Consider the following 21,076-nt stretch of genomic DNA (forward strand, 5'->3'; position numbering starts at 1 on the left):
GATGGTGAGCATTGCAACAACAATTGCATTAAATGTATGGACTTGGTCTAATATTTAGCCATATTAAATGTGCTTTCCACCGGGCCTTCCTGTAGACGTGCTGCTGGAACCTGCCTCAGCATCTTTCCTCCACTAAAAAAGCTCTGTCATTTTTGCACATTTGGTTGCACTTCCATGAAGCATTTTTATTTACATCCATCTTATTTTTTCGACACCACCCATTTCTTTGTCAACTGCCTTCTTTCATTTCGCCATTTTTCTCTTTTCAGTAGCTAGCTCCTACAACTTAAGGGGCGGAGGGCTGGTGCGGCTCGTGCGCTCCTGTGGGCTAGTGTTTGTAGTTAATTGGTTACTGCAGCGCTGCTTATTATTGGTCACAAAGTGACAATCCTACGAACCATAAACGGTCAGTTGTTGCACGCCAGACGCCAGCCGTGAGTACATGTCCTCCTCGCAAGTGGCGGCCGATGAGGGCGCATGCGGGGCGGTTGGCTGCTTTTTGTGGCAATACGGCGTCTCGGGTAATCGGCCTGTATTTATAAAATAGTGGGCTCTGGGCTGACTGTACAAGATGGCTATGTGTATTGCAAAACACGAGGGGCGCAATAAAAAAATAAAATAAATAATAATAATAAACACTGGTCAAAATCGGCCAAGGACAAACCGCAGCCAAAATTTTCCTAAGGAATTCACTCTGGGGTAACAGAACACAAAATTAATCTATATGCCGATGATATTTTACTTTATTTAGAAAAGCCCGCTATTTCGTTAGGGGAAGTATTTAACTTAATAACCCGATTCTCACATTTATCAGATTATTCTATTAATTGGACAAAATCAACACTTCTACCTATTACAGAAAATTCATGGAACCCTGCAAGCCAGGACCCACACTACTCATTTCCTATAGGTAATTTAAAATATTTAGGCATAAAAATCTCACCTAAATTAACTGATTTAAATCATTTAAATTTTACTCCACTTCTGGATAGCATTTATAATGACCTGGAGCGCTGGAATAATCTTCCTATTTCTCTAATAGGACGAATAGCCACAATTAAAATGAAAGTTTTACCCAAAATAAACAATTTTTTTCTCAATGATTCCATTTAAACCTACGGCTAACTGGTTCCAGCTGTTGGACTCGGCCGTTACAAAATTTTACTGGAATAAAAAAAAAAAAGCAAAGATTGGTCTATCTACTCTTCAGAAAAGTTAATCCAAAGGAGGTCTAGAGGCACCAAATTTTATGCACTACTATATAGCTAACCAGCTACAATATATCATTCTATGGGCACAACCCAACAGAGATACTAACTGTTGGCTGGAACTACAACTGAAGGATTGTAATAACCTCAGACTTCTAGATTTACTCTTTATCACAACATCGATTAAGCAACATAATTGTTTTAAAACCCCATTGATTTCCGCCACCCTGACTGCCTGGTGGAAGGCACTAGAACTAGAAATTACAAAAGCCCAAGTGGAGCCCTGTGGGCTTTCTCCCCTATGGCATAACACCGACTTTCAACTTAACAACCAAACTGTAATGATTGGGGTCAGCTGTTTCTGTTTCCCTTGCAGTCACTGGGGAAACAGCTGGAGGGCGGAGCCCGCCAAACACACCTGCTGCCCATCAGCCCATCAGGCCAAGATAAAGGCCTGGCAGAAACAGCGAGGAGTGTCGGGTTATTACTCCGTGACGCTACTCACCAGACCTGACTTGTAGCGCTTCTACGTGAATCTACTCCGTATCCCAATGACTCGCCGTTTTGTCCGCCCTCGGGCGTGATTTTGTGTTTCCTTGTTTTTTGATTAAAACTAAGTTATCCGCATCCCTGCCGTGGCTCTCCTACCTTCCTGCACTTGGGTCCTCCACTCCCACACCGTAACCCAATCGTTTTATTTAGGTGTGTGGGAGCAGAAAGGAATTACACATCTCAACCATTTTTTTTTCAGATAATATGTTTATATCATATACATCCTTGCTCCAAAAATACAAAATAAAAAGCGGAAATTTTTTACATTATCTGCAAGTTAAAAGTATGATAAAGAAACCAATTCCAACACTTCGGGGTATGCTCCAACCGCCTGTTTTAGCTAAAGATATTATCAAGCTTTCTCCGACAACAAAAAAACTCTCAAAAATATATAAGTTACTTTCATATACTGATAAAATGTCTTTACCCATCTTGAAATGGGAGACAGACTTGTCTATAGCTCCGGAATCTGACTTTTGCATTCAAGTTTGTGAAAACTTATTTAAAATGACAAAACACACACATTTACAACTTATCCAATACAAAATTATTCATAGAACATACATTACTCAATATATGATAAAGAAAATGGGACTCTCACACTCCGACATTTGTCTCCAGTGTTTACAAAACACTACAGACACTTATTTTCATGCTTTATGGTTATGTACTCCGGTTATGTATTTCTGGACTAAAGTCTTAGAAATTTTTTCCGCTATCTTGGACTGTAGGATACCTTTATCTCCAAACTTGTGTTTGCTAGGTGACCTAACGACAACTGACTTACCACATAAACAAATTAAATCTACACTTGTAGCCCTTACTGGAAAAATAAACAAACTCTGAATATCGACCAATGGTCTAACCTCCTCATAAATCGCATTTTAATGGAAAAAATATCGGCCTCAAATAAAAACCAAATATCAAAATTCATCGAAATATGGTCTACGTATATAGAATATTTTAACCTAATTCTGGTTATTTAATTCTGCCTGTTAGCGAGAGCCACCACATCGTGATAACTTACATTGATGTCTCTGCATTCTGCGGGGATTGTGGGCCGGTGGGGTGCCTCTCCCCCTCTCTCTGCGGCCCTGCCGCTGCCTCCTGCCCTTCCTGTCGTCTCCTTCCCCCGTCCCCTCCCCCTCCCCTGTCCGCCTTCCTCCCCCTCCCCTGGCCCGGGGGCTCCATCCGTGGCCTGGGTCTCGGCGCTCCGGGGGCCGGGAGGGTGGATGGGATTGGGGTTGTGCCCGCCCCGCTCCGGTGGACCTCCTGGCACTTCGGGCGGGCCCCAGTATTCCGGGGGGCAAGCCCTATCGCCCCGCCGGGCTGGTCCCATATGCCCGCCGGGGTCCCGGTGGGGTGGAGGGGGGTTTGGTGGTCGGGTGCGCCTCCCGCCCCCGCCCGGTTGGGGGGGGCCCAGCTGGTCGCTCCTCTTAACTCACTGCACTAGTTTTGCACAATACACTTCAGACATAGAGGGCACATAACACACTTTGGGGGGGAGTGGGGTAGGGTGGAAACACCATCTTCGCCCTGCAACTCCCCTCCAATTTTAATGCACCATACAACTGGGGGGGGGGGGCAGGGGTTGTGGGCCGGTGGGGTGCCTGGCGGGCCTGCAGTGCCCCGTCCTGCTGCGTTGGGTTGGGGGCGCGGGCCGCGTTGGGGTGGGGGGCGCTCCTGCTCCTGGGTTTGCTCTCCGGCCGGTGGCCCCTGCGGGGCCCGGGGGTCGTCCTTTGGCGCTGCCACGGCCTGGGGGGCCCTGAGGTGTTGCGCTCACTCTGTCCTGGCGGGGGTCGACGGCTCCCCTCTTTGGTGGAGATTTTCATGCATGCCAGATCCACCACACCAGCATCTATCGTAACTCAGACACAATCTGCTTCTCCCTCAGGTCATTGAATCGGTGGATGCTGGTGTCTGGGATCTCACTCTGCTTCGTCTGTCCTTCCTACCTTTCCTCAGTCTTTCCTTTGGGCCCTTGAGGTCTCCCTGATTTGTTGGAGTTTGGATGTCTCTGGGGTTGGTGAAGGACTCTGGTTGGTGGCCCGGTGGGTGATGTCTGGTCGGTACTGGACTTCACTTTCCTTTCTTTTCTTTGGTCCTTCTTCGGGTCTCCTGACGGCCCCACAACGCTGGATTCTGAAGTGTTTGGTTTAGGTGAACGGTATGGGATTTGTTTTTTTTTTACACGCACGCACGCACGCACACACACACACACACACGCACAAACACACACCCACATACAAAAAAAAAAAAAGGAGAACAGTGATGATGACATGTCAAATGATCAATACTGAGCTCTCCAAAAAGAAGAAAAAAAAAAGAAAAGAGGTGGGACGTTTGACACTGAGACTCCGGAGCATGTGTCAGCCGAGTGAGACAGACTGCTCGAAACAATGTATCAAAAGCCCCGATGAAACCTCCGTGATCACGTGCTGATGACGTATGCGGCTTTATGCGCGCTAATGAGATACCGGAAATTACGTAACTGATTCAAACCCTTTGGCGCGGTGTCAGGCGCACAATTCCCTCATGTAGATATTTGCTTCACTTTATGTTCACCTGGAAAAGTTAGTTATTCGGTATGTTTCCAACAAAAGTACTCCCACAATGATGCAATTAAAGTTTCCAATTATGCATTACTTTTAAATAGTGTGTAGAAGATACAGGCTTGGCCCAAGTATTTTCCACCGGGTTGCTATAAGCGCTTCTCCAAGACCCTCAGTCACATCTCCCAAAGACTGATGTTGAAATACTTGTCATCTGGCTTCACAGCGCACTTGTGTCATATCCAAATCATGTTTATAAAAATTGAATGAGTAACAGGACATCACATTGAACCATAGTACTGGTACAGTGTCAAAATATTGCAACACTTCCATGTGTACCTGATGATCATTAGATAGACACAAATGTAAGACTGAGTGTACTGGTGTTATGTTGGAATATAAATCAATCAGGCGAATCACTTTGAAGATTATAGCTGCTATGGCTCCAGCTGACCACCAGATGTCACCGGTACGATCTATCTTATGGGGCTTTGAAACTTCGACTCTTTTTCCAAAGCAATCAGCCGAAAGCCTCAAAAGCTTCACAAGGCTTCATTGTCCCATCTCACACTGTGTATATAGTAGTGATGGCAGTGCGACACTGAAGCTTCGATACAAGCTTCAAACCCTGAACTACAATTCCATAGAACCACTGCGATAAAGCGATACACGCGCCGATACGGGGTTTCACACTTGCGCACTCGGCAGAGTGCTGGAGCACCAGTGTTGTTCGTCCCATCACTACCTACAAGCACTGATAACGCTTTTGAGAGGCACGTAATGACAAATGAGCCACCAGAGGGTGCTGCAACCGCACAAAAACAAAGACACTTACTGAAATGTTCACTTTAATTATTCACTTTTATTGTTCACTTTATTTTATCACTTCAAAACACTCAAGTGGAAATTAACTAATTGGAACGTCATGTCTCTTCATATTTCACATCCCTGGCACTTAATATTCCACACATTTTTTTATACCACAATCCGTAGTGTGGCCTCCATGACATGAAATTGTACAGTTACATTTTATCGTTGCATCGCTAAGCTAAACAGTGGAGAACAACAAAAGGTGGCAGTAGTGAGTACTAGAATTAAACTAATTGCTGATTGGCGTCCACAAAGTGGTCATCCAGACAGGAAGCTGCATTCGGACGGCGACATCACATCAGCTGGATACTAGTCAGCAACGCAGACCACACCTCCAACCACTTGATGCTTCGCAGGTCTTGAATTTGATATTTGTGATCCATCTGGTGGATGTCGTTAAAGGTCAGGCGAAAAGTGTCGGCGTCACACCAGATGACAATCTGGATGAGGACAAATCAGAAGGTCAATAAGTACTCAATCAGTAAATGTAGTTTCTACAGGTGCATTTTCACATGTGGACATCTCTACTTGCGCCCACTTCAATTTTTGTTCATATTGGATTGATATTTTGGATTTTACGGATGCTAGGCCTCATCATAGATGCGCACTACAGAAAAAGCTTCAAAAGAAAAACACTTCCAAGTGTGACCAGATCAAGATCAAGTGGTGTGACCTTGAAGTCGAGTCCGGGGCCAAAGGGGCGTTGCTCTGGAAAGTTCTCCAGCCTCTCTTTACCCCACGAGCCGTCCACCCTGGAGTTGAGCACGACGGTTCTGCTTTCAAAGTTGAACCTCAGGTGGAGCGCTATCGCGTCGTCATCGGGGCTCAGCAGGTCGACGATGAGCCTGCCGCGCAAACACACAAAGTCGTCGTGGTAACGGGCTTCTTGACCTTGGGGCAGGGCGTGGCCTATTACGTCTCTGCTTTGGGATAGGCTCGTCCTCTGATGACGATGCTGCGGTTCACGCTGAGACCGTCATCGAGCGCACCTCTGAATCCGTCTTTCTGTACACGCACAATTGAGAAAAAAATGGAATTTTAATCATTTAGCTTATAATGCTATTCAGCATTCACAGCAAAAACCATTAACTCACCGAGTTGGCAAGCACGGGGAGCATGCACGAGCATGTGACATTGTGAGAGGAACACGCCATCCCACTGGCCGAGCTCGTGCAGATCTCGGGCTCCCGATTGGTCGGCGGAGCGGTGGTCGACGTCAGTGGGTAGTGGGGAGGGTGGGAGGTGGGGAGGGCGGGACAGGTAAGATTAGGAAGAGCGGGGCATGTAAGATCAGGACATTTCGGGAGGGCGGGACAGGTAAGATTAGGAAGAGCGGGGCATGTAAGATCAGGACATTTCGGACAGGCAAGGGATGGGGTCTCGTCTGCAGAGAAAAAAGAAATCCATTTGAAAGGACAGTGCACATTAGCAGACATGCAAACGTTGTTTGTCATGCGTCTTCTGAAGACACAGGACGTCTGCCTTTTCTTTCAGGGTCGCTAGCGCCACTCTTACTTTTTGAGCATGATGGCATAAGTCATTTGAAAAAATACCGGAGTCTGGTTGCCATCAGCTGTATGACTGACTTAAAAAGAACTCTGGCAATTACTAAGTAATCATCTGTGCATGAAGAAGTCATGCTTCCAAAGTAAGCTATAAATAAACATTCAAAGCTAAATGAACTCATTCACTGCCATTGACGACTATAGACGTCAAAAATTCATGTGAACTTTTTCTATTTAACTTTTTTTTCCCATTTCATTTCATTTTTTATGAAAACCTAGAATTTATTTTTTTGTATATTTATAACAGATATAAAATTTGTGATTAATCTTGAGTCAACTATTGAAGTCATGCGATTAATTTCGAATAAAGATTTTAATCGTCTAACGCCCGTTATTTTTAATACTTTTTTTTAAAATTAGGGGCGTCAGGTGATACATTTTTTTAAATTGTAATTAATCACATGACTTCACTAGTTAACTAACGAATAATCACAAATTTTACATCTGTTCTGAATGTACAAAAAAAAAAGATCTAGGTTTTCATACTCTTGTTAGCAAGTGGAAAAAAACTAATAGAAATAGTTCAAAATGAATTTTGGACGTATATAGCCGTCAATGGCAGTGAATGCGTTAACAAGTAAGTGATCGTGTGCTTGATGCCAAATATTGCATGTTTAAAACTAAGGTTGTCTATTTCATTTTTAACAAAAACTAATTTTGTTCCTAAATGCCATTTTCAAAACTGCACTTCCAATTAATTGACAAAACCCGGTGTGTTTTTTCCCGAATGTTACTATGAAAGTAACAAGTAATTAGCAAAGTAACTAAGTTACTTTATAATCACTTTCTCAATGTCAATGTGGCAACACATGGATTTGGATTGGATTGGACCAGGAATCCCGTCTCAATCTCCTCACCTGGAAAAGAAAGTTCCATGCAAAAAGAACGAGTCCAATTTTGCTGGGACGTCACATTACTAACCGCATTGTCGTAGCGACACGCTAAGGTAATGCAGCCACAAATCAACAAAGTGTGGACTCACCCACAGGGCGCTTGCAGATGTAGGCCAGGTACCTGTCGCAGTCCTTGGTGTACCAACCACTTTGCGTTATCACAGTGCAGTATCCGCTACTAGGTTTTTCGTGCAGCGGACCAGGACCCCATTGCCTGAAACAGGCAACAAGCTTTCACACAAGGGATTTATAAATTGGTGGCCCCCAACCTCCCAGAGCGGATTTCAGGCACAGAGATTTTTCCTGCTCCAAGCACTGAGTAAAGAAATGGCACTTACGACACTACTTGAAAGTAAAGCGTTCCATCAACCCACTGCCACTCTGAGTTAGACTGATAAGCACGCCACAGGCCGATCCAGATAGCGTTCCTGGGAAATTGTGAACGCACCCAGTTCTGCAAGAATGGTAGAGAGAGTAAAGAAACGTTTCCATTAGCCCGGTTCCTTGCTTGGCCCTGCGTGGACGCATTTCCAAGACTTTTTGGGGCACAAGCGTTTACGATGGAACCGCTTTTCAGAACCATCTCGGAGCTAGCCTTTTTTTAAAGTTAAAGTACCACTGATTGTCACACCCAACTAAGTGGGGCGGAATTCCTTCTCCGCATTTGACCCAGGGAGCGGTGAGCCGCAGGGGCTGCGCTTGGGAATCATTTGGTGTTCTAAGCCCCCAATTCCAAACCTTAATGCTGAGTGTCAAGCCGGGCGGCATTGGGTTCCGTTCTTATTGTCTTTGGTATGACCCGGCCGGGGATTGAACCCACGACCTCCCAGCCTCAGGGCGAACACTACCGCCACGGCCAATGAGCTGATTTTTGAATCAACGCAAAACAGTGTCCATTTTCAAGTTATGAAAATGAAAGAGCGGGAGCAAAAGGGAGCGAGAGAATGAGAGATACAATACAGAGAGATTGATCAAGATTGAGAGAGAGAAATGGAGAGAAATATAGAGAGAGAAAAATAGAGAGGGAAATCGAAAGAGAAATAGAGAAACAGAGAGAGAGAAAGAAATAGAGAGCGATTGATAAAGATTGAGAAATAGAGAGAGAAATAGAGAGAGCGTAAGAGAGAAATAGAGAGAGCGATTGATAAAGAAAGACTGAGAGATAGAGAGAGAAATAGAGAGAGAGAAATAGCGAGAGAGAAAGCAATAGAGAAATCGAGAGGGAGTGAAAGAGAGAGAGAGAAATATAAAGAGAGTGAAAGAGAGTGAGCGATAGTGAGAAATATATAGTGAGAGAAATAGAGAGACAGAGAGTGAGAAAGAGAGCATAGGAGAGAAATAGAGAGAGAGAGCGATTGATAAAAGATTGAGGAATAGAGAGAAATGAAGAGAGAGAAATATATAGAGAGAGAAATATATACATAGAGAGCAATAGAGAGAAAGAGAGAAATAGAGAGACAGAAAGAGAGAGAGTGCAATTGATAAAGATTGAGAGAGAGAAATAGAGAGATAGAGATTGAGAAATAGAGATAAAGAGAGAAATAGAAAGATAGAGAAAAAAATAAAGAAATAAGAGAGCAAGAAAGAGAGAGCGAAATGGAGAGAGGAATAAAAAGAAAGATAGAGAGAAAAAGAGAGAGAAATAGAAAGAGGAGGAAAAATAGAGAAATAGAGAGTGAGAACTAGAGAGAGAAATAGAAATAGAAAGAGAGAGGAGGAAAAATAGAGAGTGAGAAATAGAGAGAGAAATTGAGAAAAATATAGAGAAATAGAGAGATATAAATAGAAAGAGAGAAATAGAAAGGGAGAAATGGAGAGATAAATAGAGAGAAAGAAATAGAGAGAGAAATAGAAATAGAAAGAGAGAGAAGGAAAAATAGAGAAATAGAGAGAGTGAGAAACAGAGAAATAGAAAAAATATAGAGAGATAAATAGAAAGAGAGACAAAGAGAAATAGAGAGAAATAGAGAGAGAGAAATAGAAAAAGAGAGGGAAGGAAAAAGAGAAATATGGAGAGTGAGAAATAGAGAAAGAGAAAAATATAGATAAATAGAAAGAGAGAGAGAGAAATAGAAAGAGAAATAGAGAGAGAAAGAGAGAAATTGAGATAGATGGAAAGAGTGAAATAGAGAGAGAGAGAGAGAGAGAGAGAGAGAGCGTCACCTGCTCATTTCTGTCCCAAATGCTGGCCAGGAGGCCTCCCTTGGAGTAACAGCTGTGTAGAGCTCTTTGCCAACTCTGATAGTCGTTTGAGAAATAGTAACAGTGTTCCTTGTAGCGCCGCCAGTTGGTCGGACATTGGGAGAGCACTGGAAAAACAACAAGATGAGAAACACACCAAAATCCACCACACATGACCGCATTCATTGCATATACAGTAAAAATGATAGCTAGTCCAGGGGCTTGTCATGTAACATAGCAATGAACGTCTCTGCCATTTCAAGTGGTGTCCTTAGGGGGCGCTATAGGACAATTAAGGTCACATGGGGCGCAGACACTTCTAATAGGCCTACAGTATACGTCCCCGATCCATCAGGCAGGGCCTACGTATAGTGGCGCAGATGGGATTTTAGAACTGGGGGGGTGACAGGGACTAAAACATTTAATTAATTAATAATTAATGTTGGATAAAATCTAAACAAAGATGTAGCAGTTGACATGTATATTTTATAGTTCCGGTATTTCAATTCCGCTATAGCCGACATGTCAAGCATTATCTAGCTAAGGAGAGAAAAGTTACAAACACCGACTGAATATTGTTCATTCTATCTTTCAAATTGAGCAAACACCTTTTTTGTTTGTTTTTGTTTACAGTGTATTAAAAGACTCGAACTGTGACGGTGTGTTCGGTTGAAAATCGCAATTTAGAGATCTAATAACTGTCGCCAAAGTAGCGTGCTCCCAGCGCTTCCCAGCCTTATAAATGCACAACTAAACACGTAAAGTTACTACAAAGAAACACTTGGTGGGGTTGCGCACGCACGGCTCTCATTTAAGATAAAAAAACATAGGAAAAGTGCATACAAGCCGAGCGTTGTGGCGTAGGCCTACTTGTTGCGTCTCCGTGGCGACTCGGGCGCCTTGAAGTGCACAGTATGGTTTTTTTATTCCCATAAAATTCTAAATTGCTGTTATTTTTTTGATAGTCCTTTGCCATTTAAAAAAAAGTCTCAAGAGCTCACAATGAGTGCAATGACATTTTTTAAAGGAAAACCTCGATAAGAGTTGAACTCGGAATTAAAAGAATATAACTTCATTAGACTTTTGGACAAAGTATTGCGGCGGGGGTGGTGGGTGGGGGTTATTTTTCATCCAAAGTTAATTAAGTAAGTACACTCTCACCTGAACAAGTCCACCAAAGGACAAAGGTAACAAGGAAAGTCACTGCATGAATCCTCATGTTCGGAACTTCCACTGGACGGAAACTAACAGCAGGGGCACACTTAGCAGCAGGGGATCACCGAGTCAACTGCGTCGCACCTCCCTCCGCCCTCTTGTCCCCAGATCACAATGATACCACGTCACAAGCAGACGAAACAAGGGGGGAAAAAGCTTTGCGGGACCCTGTGCGACGTCATTTCAAAGCCTTGAAGACCTGTGTGACGTCATTTCAAAGCCTTGTAGCCTAATAATAATAACTAGAAAAATTCCCGCGGAAATTTTGAATGGGACTGCTGACTCTTGTAAATGAGCTGAACAGTTTAAAATTTAAACGACTGGAATCGGTCAAGAAATGTGGAAGTTAACCATAATCAACATCAACTAAAAGTATCTTACTGTCCATAAAAAAATGTAAATGAGCTGAACAGTTTAAAATTTAAAGGACGAATCGGTCAAAAAATGTGGAAGTTAACCATAATCAACATCAACTAAAAGTATCTCACTGTCCCTTTAAGAAAAATGCACTTTCACGCACACACATTTGACTTGGAGACGTCACGCACCCATATTCCATTGATATTGTATGAGAGACGCACACCTGGAACAAAAGCCTCTCACGACTTAATGGTTCAAAAAATGGCTCGTTAGAACGGCCAGGGTTTGGGGAACACGAGCATGTTCTAATTTTTTTAATCGGATGAAAAATGACCAAATGAGAGCAGGTTGAAAACTTATGATTTATCCAAAATAAAGAGGAAAAAAGAGGCGAATTTAACATGGAAAAGATAGGCGAGTTAGTCCGACTTCTCCTCGCTTAAAGTGAAAATAAAGGTACTAAATGACACCTTAGCCAAATAAAAGTTAGTTTGTCTGAAAGAAGAGACTTGTCACTACAAAATGTGAGAATTTGATGCCTAGTGAGCAAAGATTGTGGCCATGGTGACGAGTTGAAGTGAAACTTTTGGAAATAGATTTTTCTGCCCTCTTGTGGGTCACAACTTAAGGGGTGACCAAGTTGTCCCGCCAACGGGCCTCCTTTTTGTTCAATATTAGAGTCATACTGTAAATGGTATATCCCATAATGGCGGGACATGGGTGTGAAGTTCCACACACTCTTTGACCGTCCTGTTATGGTGAATGAATGAAATTGACATCTACGTAAAAGAGGCTAGTGGCATGTTAATAAGCACATGGTGGTATTTCTGTGAATGGAGGGGCGATCACAGTGGGATTAGTGGTCATTGTGGAGCCTAACTGGCTTTACACAAGCATGTCAAGGGTAAGATGGCAAGGAGAGGAGGGGGCGGGGGGCAGGCAAAAAAGAAAAAAAAGACACGAAGGGGGTTGGGGTGAGGGTAACCTGAATGGGGTTGCGTCTCAGGAGCAGCAGTGGCTTCCAGTCTTTCTGGGGGTACAGAGGAAGAAGAGGAGGAGGAGGCAGAAGAAGGGGCCGCTCGCCGCCCCTGTCCTGGGGGGGGTCGGCCAGGCGAAGTAACCGCTGCAAACGCCTACACACTAAACTTATGGGCAGCCGATGAGGGCCGTACTCTGACGGAGGGGCGGAGGGAGAAAGGGTGGATATTATGGAGGGGAGGAGAGGAAGTGGAGGACATGATGCTGAAGGAGAGGAACTGCTGCTTGCGAAGAAAGGCTACACGCGCCCACACCCATGTAGACTACTCAAACATTAAAAAGAGACATATGATATTTTTCTACAAATTAAGACAGTTATCCTGTGTTTCAATGCTTCATCAAACTATTTTTTATAGTCATGAGAGGGGCCAACATCAAAATGTCAACTTTGCACACCGTTTAAAGGTACATTTTCTGGCATCGATGGTATTTTAGCTATATAATTTCACCCATATGGCCAGTTAGCACTCTCAACTATGAACAATCAAAGAGTATTTCTTCTATAAAATGTCACCTTTTATAATATACACACGCCAGGGGGACACTTACCGGACAGCGCCGTTTCCGACACGGCGGGTGCCGTGGTCCCTGCAGTGGGAGTCGTCTGTCTCTGCAACCCTGAGGATGACTCTGCTGACCTCTCCGACTGATGATGTGCCGGAAGAGGGAAGTACGGTAGCAGCTGCTGCTGATGCGGACGAGGAAGAGGACACAGCAGGACTGGTTCGCACATCCGCTGCATCGGTTGTTGCAGGCCTCTGGGGGGCGCTGGTCCCCTGGTTGGAGGCACCTATCCAAAGAACGCATAAGCAGCGAGATTTAAGATGGAGCAAGAGTGCGCTCGATTTGGGAGTTCGTGAAACTAATGCGGGCGGAACATTAGAGGTGGGTTTTTTTCTTGAATTTTTTGGAAATCGAGCTGCCTATTTGTTGCATTATTAATATTGTTGGTTTGGACTTGCACTACTTTAATGTGACTTTTGCGATGCATGTTGTTGACTGTGCACGTTGATCAATAAAGCGTTAAAAAAAACTTTTGTGAAATCGAAATATATTAATTATACAGATTTGCGCACATAACATTATCGCCATTAACTGTCCTCTTTTGGGTTCTTAGTCAATTTGTAAAAGTGTTTGATTTGTTCAAAAAATAATGATAATAAAGTTTTGAAATGACGGACAGGTGATGCTAAGTTGTGTCGAGCCATTGTGCTATGGGGAGACAATGAAAATAAGCAACATTTATTTTATGAAGTTAAATTATTATTAACTCATTCACTGCCATTGACAGCAATAGACGTCAAAAATTAATATGAACTATTTCTATTAGTTTAACATTTTTTTTCCATTTTTGTTAATGAGTATGAAAGCCTAGAATTTTTATTTTTTTTGTACATTTAGAACAGATATAAAATTTGTGATTAATCGTGAGTTTGTAGTAAAGTCATGCGATTAATTACGATTACAAATTTTAATCACCTGATGCCCCTAATTTTTAATAATCTTTTCTTTATTTTTCTTTATTTTTTTTAATAATCTTTTTTTTTTAAAGAAAATTAAAGATTATTAAAAATTAGGGGCGTCAGGCGATTACAATTTTTAATCGTAATTAATCGCATGACCTTACTAGTTAACTCACAATTTATCACAAATTGTATATCTGTTCTAATACAATTTTAAAAAATTCTAGGTATTCATACTCTTGTTAACAAAAGTGGGGAAAATGTTAAACTAATCGAAATAGTTCAAATGAATTTTTGACGTCTATAGCCGTCGATGGCAGTGAATGAGTTAACTTATATTTTACTGCAATATTTACACAAATTAATAATTTTTTAAGGCATTTTGCCTAGATGCTACTTTCTAAATTTATTTTTAAATCTCACGTACCTCCATTTGAGAAAAAACATCTTTTATGTAACTGCTCCATTAGGTTCTCAAAAATAAAGCGCTCATGAAAAATTAATGTACTGAAAATTGCACTCCCCCTTACCAACGAGGTATTGACAATTCCAAACATCTGGGGCATTTCTTATATTTCCGCTTCATTTCCACGGTACAGCCTGGTATTGTATTGCTTTTGCCTGTGTCTAGCATACAAACCAGGCATGTTGTTATAGTAGTCAAACAACATTTGATCACATTTTCAAATCAAATTACAGCGACTCAAAGTCCAATGCTTTTCCATGAGCGGAGAGCGTCCTTTCACTGAGGATAAATGTTGCATTCGGGGAAGTTGGAAATCAGATTTATCCCACTTGGATTGTGTTAGTTCCGACCTCAAAGCGTTCGAGGCAAATGAAAATACAAGACATATGTTCACATCACACAATGTGATTTGGAATGCCTGCGTTAACCAGAACAACAAATAATTCATTGGAATCAGCCATTTTTTGTTGTTTACATTTGCCCCAAACACTTGGGGCAAATGAGGGCGGAACTGGGACACTTCAAGTAGGTGTTGAAGAAAATAATATTTTTCTTCGCGTGTTCGTTTTCTTTCGGATAGTGAGAATGTTGATTATCTGAATACAGGCTGGAGATCGGTGAACAGTTCCTTCGAAGGTTTTATTTCTACAGAATATTCCGGCCACAAGCGAGCTCCCAGCAATGGTGGCAGCGTCTCGCAAGTGCGAAGTTACAGCGGACTCACAACATTCTTATACTATCTTGAAGTAGCGGTACCACAAAGCCTCCACCAATGAGATAAGACTTTAAAAAGACATCATTGATTACAGACACTTCAACCACAGACAATGGCCCATTGTTGTGGAAATAGATTAAGTCTGTTAGATTACCTCTTTTTGTAATCTTTTGCGTGTTCAAATAAATCAGAGTTGAGATCTCGTGAAGAGGGTCCTTGCAAGGTTTTTTAATCAGAAAGTTTCTGATGACACAAAGGAATTTCACCAAGCCATGTTTCTGTCCAAATGTGTGTCGTCTCTCTCAGACACGGGACTTTTATTAGAAAAAACAATGTTTCCCAGGAAACTGCCTCTCCCCTCCCAGTATGCTAGCTCGTCCTTGATTTTTCAAAAAACGGATTTCTAACGAACAGAAACTAGACTTAGATAAATAAAATAAAAATAGATATCTAGACTTAGATAAATAAAAGAAACGTATTAACTTTCTCATTTCTGGGAAAAGAGAACAGATAACAAAGAGGACAAAAGCATGACTCATCAACCTATATTGAGTTAACAGTTATATCTACATCTTCACAACTTTAACTAAATTCAAAAGAGGTAAAATATAAAATGAAATAGTAAAATGTTAACAGGTCCCAGTCATGACGATAAGACTTTAAAAACATTATTGATTACAGACACTTGGCAGAAATTGCGACATCACTCACAAAGACACATCCACAGATACGATCATGCATCGGTCGTGGTCCCATCACGACAAACGTGGGACAACATCATGTCTACCATATTTCTGACAATGACCCGAGGTGGGTGGACGTTGTGAGGCTGTTGGTGCGCCACGCACATCTGCCAGGCGTCCACCAGCATAACGTTGAGATCCTTGAACATGGCACGCAGCACGACGTCCAGTTGCAGCGCAAACCAGTCGCTGAAGATCAGGCTGAGCTCCTGATCCAGTGCCCTAGGGTTGGGCGTGCGGACCACAACCGCCGTCCCTGGGGCCCGGTTCAGCAGTCGCACCACCGCCTTGCGGATATGCCGGAGGCGGTGTATGTACACCTCCACAGGGAACGGACTGAAGTGAGCCCAGAGGCTGAGCGCCACAACCGTGTTGGGACCGCCGGTCAGGCCGTCCAGCTCGTTGGCGATGTAGCGTATCTTGTGTGCCACAGCATTGGCCTTGGAGACGATGGGCGGGCCGTGGAAGTGGTACTTGAGCAGAATGTTGTGGGTGCTGTCCAGCGCCATGAAGGGCCCCACCTTTATTGTACTCTCCTGTTTGAATTCCTTCATTCCTGCAGAGCAGAAGAAAATAAAGCTACATGAGAGGAAACTACTGGTCAAGATCAAGTGGCGGTTCAGCATCTTTAACAAGACATTTGGACGTCATCACAAACACTGCCAAAAGTGTAATAACTGTGTCACTCATCCAGAGTCACATACATGTAAATACCTCTTTAATATAGTGACTTGACGTACCACTTCTACTATATGCACTAAAAACATAAAATATTATGGCATTATTTCAAGGAAACACTACACAACAAACCCCAACAGTCTTGAAAAACAATTTTATAGTCTCAGTTGATAGGGTGTAATCACTATCATCATCAACTGCTTACAGATAAACCAAACTTCATTTATTTCTTAAATAAAATATTTATTGAGCATTGACAGTACATTTTTGATACAATCCATACAAAGGAAATAACTAATGCACACCATTTTTAATTAATTATTTGTTTGTTCAAAAATCATCTCCCATTCCCCTCAGTAACACTTGTGATTGTGTTTTGCCTCTTTTATGTGTTATTATTGTACAGACAAGGTTCAATATAGTTATATTGTTTATATTTGTGAATTAAAGTTTTGCTACTTTTGGTATTAAATTAATGTAACTCAGTGACACCCTTAGTAACAAAGGCAGGCAGTCTGTGTTATAACATAATGGCCTATGTAAGGAGCATTGGAGTTACAGTTGATTGACAATGACACAGTCAATGACACAGTCAATGACACAGTCAATGACACAGTCAATGACACAGTCAATGACACAGTCAATGACACAGTCAATTTAAGATGATGGGAATATTCTTGATTTCAAAACGAATGTTTGGGCTGCTTCCAGCATGATTTTAAAATGATTTGTGGCCCAAACTATAGGGCGGCCCACCGGGAATTGTCCCGGGCCTCCAGATGGCCCAGTCCGGGCCTGGTGTAAAGGAAAAGTTAATAAATAAATCAATGTAAATAATGACACTGTGTTAATGAAAATACTATTCATATATTATTTTAAAATAGGTAAAAGGATAAAATAGCAAATAAAAAATGTGGAATTGTGAGCTGTATTGATTATGTAAAGCAGGAAAGCTCAGATGTCTGATTCTTGTGGCACAGTATGTCGTGCAGGTCAACAACCTTTTTGAAAACGAGAGCTACTTCTTGGGATTAATACAAAGGGTTTGAAACACACTTGTGAAATAACAAATGTGCTCAAATTACCTATAATAATTATGCCTCTTTATTAATAAATAATTATTTTTATTGGATGTGAAGACACCACACCAATCATGTTTTTAAAATCGTGATTTTTCATAATAATTAGGAAATGTAAAAAGGCAACACTTTATACTGTAGCGATGTGTAAACCTGTAGCGACTTTAACATGTAACAATGTCATTTCACATAATTCTGGAAATGATTATGTTGTGGAATGATGCCGTTTTTGTGCCTATATGCCAATACAAATATGGAACAATAAGGTGGATGGTTTGATAGGTGGAATGACGAAGAGGTCCAGGCAAGCATTTAAAGGACAAGCACCTCCAGAGAAAATCAGCAAAGAAGAATGATAGGGTTTACCAGCTTATCACTGACAATTCTGTAAGTTATTTGATTGGTGATTTATTAGGGGAAAAAAACATTTGTATTATTTGATTCCCTCACCAAATGTGAATCATTAAGGAAATCAGCAAGGAATCAGATACATAAACAGCATCAATAATGGAAGCAGAATCACAAAATTCTTATCAATTCTCATCCCTATTTCTAAGTTTGTGCTCAAGTACATTTCAGATATTGTAATTTTTTTTATTGACAAGGGGCTGATTCAATTCATTTCTATGTTTACACTTTTGTTTCCCACCACTGTCCACCATTCAGCCATTAAGACACACTCACCTGGAAGAACAGTGACGAGGTACTCGAACCACTGGCGCATGGTGGAGTCGCCGTACAAGTAGACCAACTTGTTGGCCAAGCACTGAGTGATGGACAGCCCATCAACCTGGCGCTCGGTCACGCCACCCAACGGCCTCCAAATATCCTGGTAGTAGTATCCAGATGTTGCCAGCTTCACGGGATCCGGTATTTTACTGCCATTTTCTACATTGATGGCAGACACAATGTGGTGACTAATCGCCATCCCCCAAAAGTGAGAGTTATAATTCTGTAGGTCAACAGTACCTTTCTTTGAAGGCAGCACGACGATGGTGTCCGATGTGGAAGCATGGATGGGATATTTAAGGTTCACGCCTCTGATGTCAAAAAGTGGATTACAACAGAATTAACAACAATTAGATACTACAATGATATTTGTACAAAGAGAGTGAGCTATTCCAACGGTACCAGCCACAATCCTAAAACCTAAATCCCATCCATCAGTGCTACTGCCTCCGTGACCCGACCCCGGATAAGCGGTAGAAAATGGATGGAACACTTTAAAAACAGTTGGGCCAAATATAACTCAGCTATGGGTCAAAAATGGACCGATCCTCAACTTGGGTCGATTTGACCCAACTTTGAGTCAAGAAATGGGTCTTTCAGTGTAAAACAACTCATAAATATTGGTCAGATCATTTACTTGGGTCAAAAATATAGGTCATTTTGTATAAAACAACCTAAAAAGTTGGGTCAAATTGACCCATTAAGTGGATCGGTCCATTGTTTATCCATAATTGGGTTACTTTTGACCCAACTGTTTTCAGAGTGTATTGCAATGGTACCAGCCAAATCCTCCTTCGATGACACTCGGAAGTCATAAAACAGAAATAGAAATACTAGATTGTTTTGTTTCAGATTTTCGGTTATGAAACCAAGTGCTGTTTAGAAGTACTTTAGAGATGACACTTACAATAACCTAAATGTGATTTTTGGGTCAACAGCTTGTTCTGTTTGGATTACCTTTGGAACAGCTTATGTCAAATATTTATTGAGTGTACAAACTTCTGAAAGAGCAAAGCCTCCTTGTTGGTGATGATGTTTTTGAGGGGGCTTTCCATGAAGTGGTTGTTTCTGGTGTCACAGCTGAGCATTTTGGGCTTGTAGCAATACCAAGCATCACCAGTGTGAAGGTCCGTGTAGTTACACAGTGGCCCCTTGTCTTGCGGCAGGCACAGGTTGCACCCCATCTTCTCAGACTGCTCTCCTTGGTGAAAGATGCTGGAGAAGTACACTCGATCGGGCCGTTTCTCCCTCAGTCGCTGCAGCACGGCGATGGCCTCGTTCGAGTGTACCATCATGACCTCGACCTGAGCAGAGCCCTCCCACAGAAGCGGGAATCGAGCGGAATAAAGTCCGTTCTTGTGGTCCAGCACCTCCCCGGCCACGCCCGCTTTGTATTTTGGGGAGTGCAACCGAGCCAACAGCAAATCGCCGCCGTAGCGCTTGGGTTGGCCTTTGAAGTCGTGCAGGTGGATCTGCACTTCCAGCTGGTCGCCCACGTACCAACTGTGGTTGTTTTGGGAGGTTACGATGGTGAACAGGCTGTGGGCCAGGTCACTCGTCTGGGACAGGTTGAGTGGTTCGGAGCCAGAGGGCGGCCGGGGCCAGGCGATGGAGTCCAACAGGTTGCGTTCCTCAAGCTCTTCTTCAGTGGACAGTGGCTGGTACAGATGAGGACAGAAGGTGCGCTGGTGGGGAAATGTTGGGAGGTTTTTAAATGGATTTGATGATTGGTTCCGGTTCTGGACCTTGTACGGTGGTGACACTGTGTGGTACTTCCAACTCTGAAAAGATCACATGTCAAGCATATATAGTTACATTTGCTGTTTTGTTTATTAACTGTGCACACTGCAGAGTGGCGGACTTTCTCATGTGTGACGTATGGCTGGGCAATTAATCAAAATGTGGTTAAGATTTACACGTGCATGGGTGTGTATGTTTGTATGTGTGTGAGTCCCACCTCCCACAGTTGGGTAGGGCCACGGCTGCACAAGGTGCAGGCAATAGCAAATAGTTGGCTGTCAATTAGGCTGGAAGTCCATTAAAAACAGAAATGCACTGCAACCAAAACACAGCAAATGCAAAATATACCAAAAACAACAAAAATAAAAAGCAAGATTACAAAACTCGAGCATGAAAAAAAAATACTTCCACCTTATGACAGCCCTGTTCCTACATATGCTTTGCACTTTGAAGTGGTTATTAACCTTCGTCTTGTGTTAACTTTCTGTTACCATCTCTTATGTTAACGGGTCGGTTTCGACCCGTGTCTTAAATCAGCTGTAAAATATAATAAAAACAAGTAGATATCATCCAATTTATTTCTCATCTCTTGGTTGGCTTGTTAGTCTCCCTTATCCATGAAAATATTAGTTTTAATGTTGTTGGTGTGGGCTTCTGGGCCTTTTTTGTCAGTATACCCCTCGATTTCAATTAAAAAAAAATTAGAACATAAACACCAAGAGAATCATATAAATAAATACAAGGTTGTTGTGTTACCTGACTCTTACTGGGGGCTATTAGAACACATCTCTTAAATTAATTTGTTTTATTTATTTATTAATTTAAATATTATTGACTATAGTAACATCTATGGTGTTACGGGTCGATTTCGACCCATGTATATTTACTTCAAGAAAAATGCAAAAAAGTATTTTTTCAGCAGTAGAACTTTAATATAAACACAAAATGAAAAGCAAGTGATATTGTGACCCTGCAGTCCAGTAGTCATATCGAGGACCACACGTTTTCCTTGTTTTTTTCTCAGGAATG

The 21,076-nt window shown here is 42.2% G+C and overlaps 2 protein-coding genes across 2 annotated transcripts; both read right to left on the bottom strand.

Annotated features, from left to right (window-relative positions):
- Nucleotides 1-5,154: 5,154 nt before the first annotated feature.
- Nucleotides 5,155-11,178, bottom strand: LOC144040875 (uncharacterized). Its single transcript, XM_077555235.1, has 8 exons — nucleotides 10,983-11,178; nucleotides 9,804-9,949; nucleotides 7,979-8,094; nucleotides 7,730-7,854; nucleotides 6,277-6,566; nucleotides 6,099-6,187; nucleotides 5,856-6,027; nucleotides 5,155-5,622 (listed from the first exon to the last, which is right to left on the bottom strand). The coding sequence occupies exons 1-8, from the start codon at nucleotides 11,038-11,040 to the stop codon at nucleotides 5,476-5,478; spliced, it is 1,143 nt and encodes a 380-aa protein (XP_077411361.1). The 5' UTR covers nucleotides 11,041-11,178; the 3' UTR covers nucleotides 5,155-5,475.
- Nucleotides 11,179-15,284: 4,106 nt separating this feature from the next.
- LOC144040881 (NXPE family member 3-like) lies at nucleotides 15,285-20,088 on the bottom strand (the record flags this gene model as incomplete). Its single annotated transcript, XM_077555240.1, has 3 exons — nucleotides 15,285-16,377; nucleotides 18,263-18,618; nucleotides 19,307-20,088. Coding segments are annotated over 3 exons (1,704 nt in total), but the record flags the coding sequence as incomplete, so codon positions are not given.
- Between the last annotated feature and the right edge of the window lie 988 nt (nucleotides 20,089-21,076).

Source organism: Vanacampus margaritifer, unplaced genomic scaffold, assembly GCF_051991255.1.
Source record: "Vanacampus margaritifer isolate UIUO_Vmar unplaced genomic scaffold, RoL_Vmar_1.0 HiC_scaffold_42, whole genome shotgun sequence".
NCBI lineage: Eukaryota > Metazoa > Chordata > Actinopteri > Syngnathiformes > Syngnathidae > Vanacampus > Vanacampus margaritifer.

Bases quoted from the DNA above. Each gene is read 5' to 3' on its own strand.
- LOC144040875 (XM_077555235.1), bottom strand. From the start codon at position 11,040: ATGAGGATTCATGCAGTGACTTTCCTTGTTACCTTTGTCCTTTGGTGG. The intron at 7,855-7,978 runs GTAAGTGCCATT...TGCCTGTTTCAG, and splicing joins CTTTACTTTCAAGTAGTGTC to GCAATGGGGTCCTGGTCCGC. The intron at 5,623-5,855 runs GTCACACCACTT...GTCCTCATCCAG, and splicing joins GCCCCGGACTCGACTTCAAG to ATTGTCATCTGGTGTGACGC.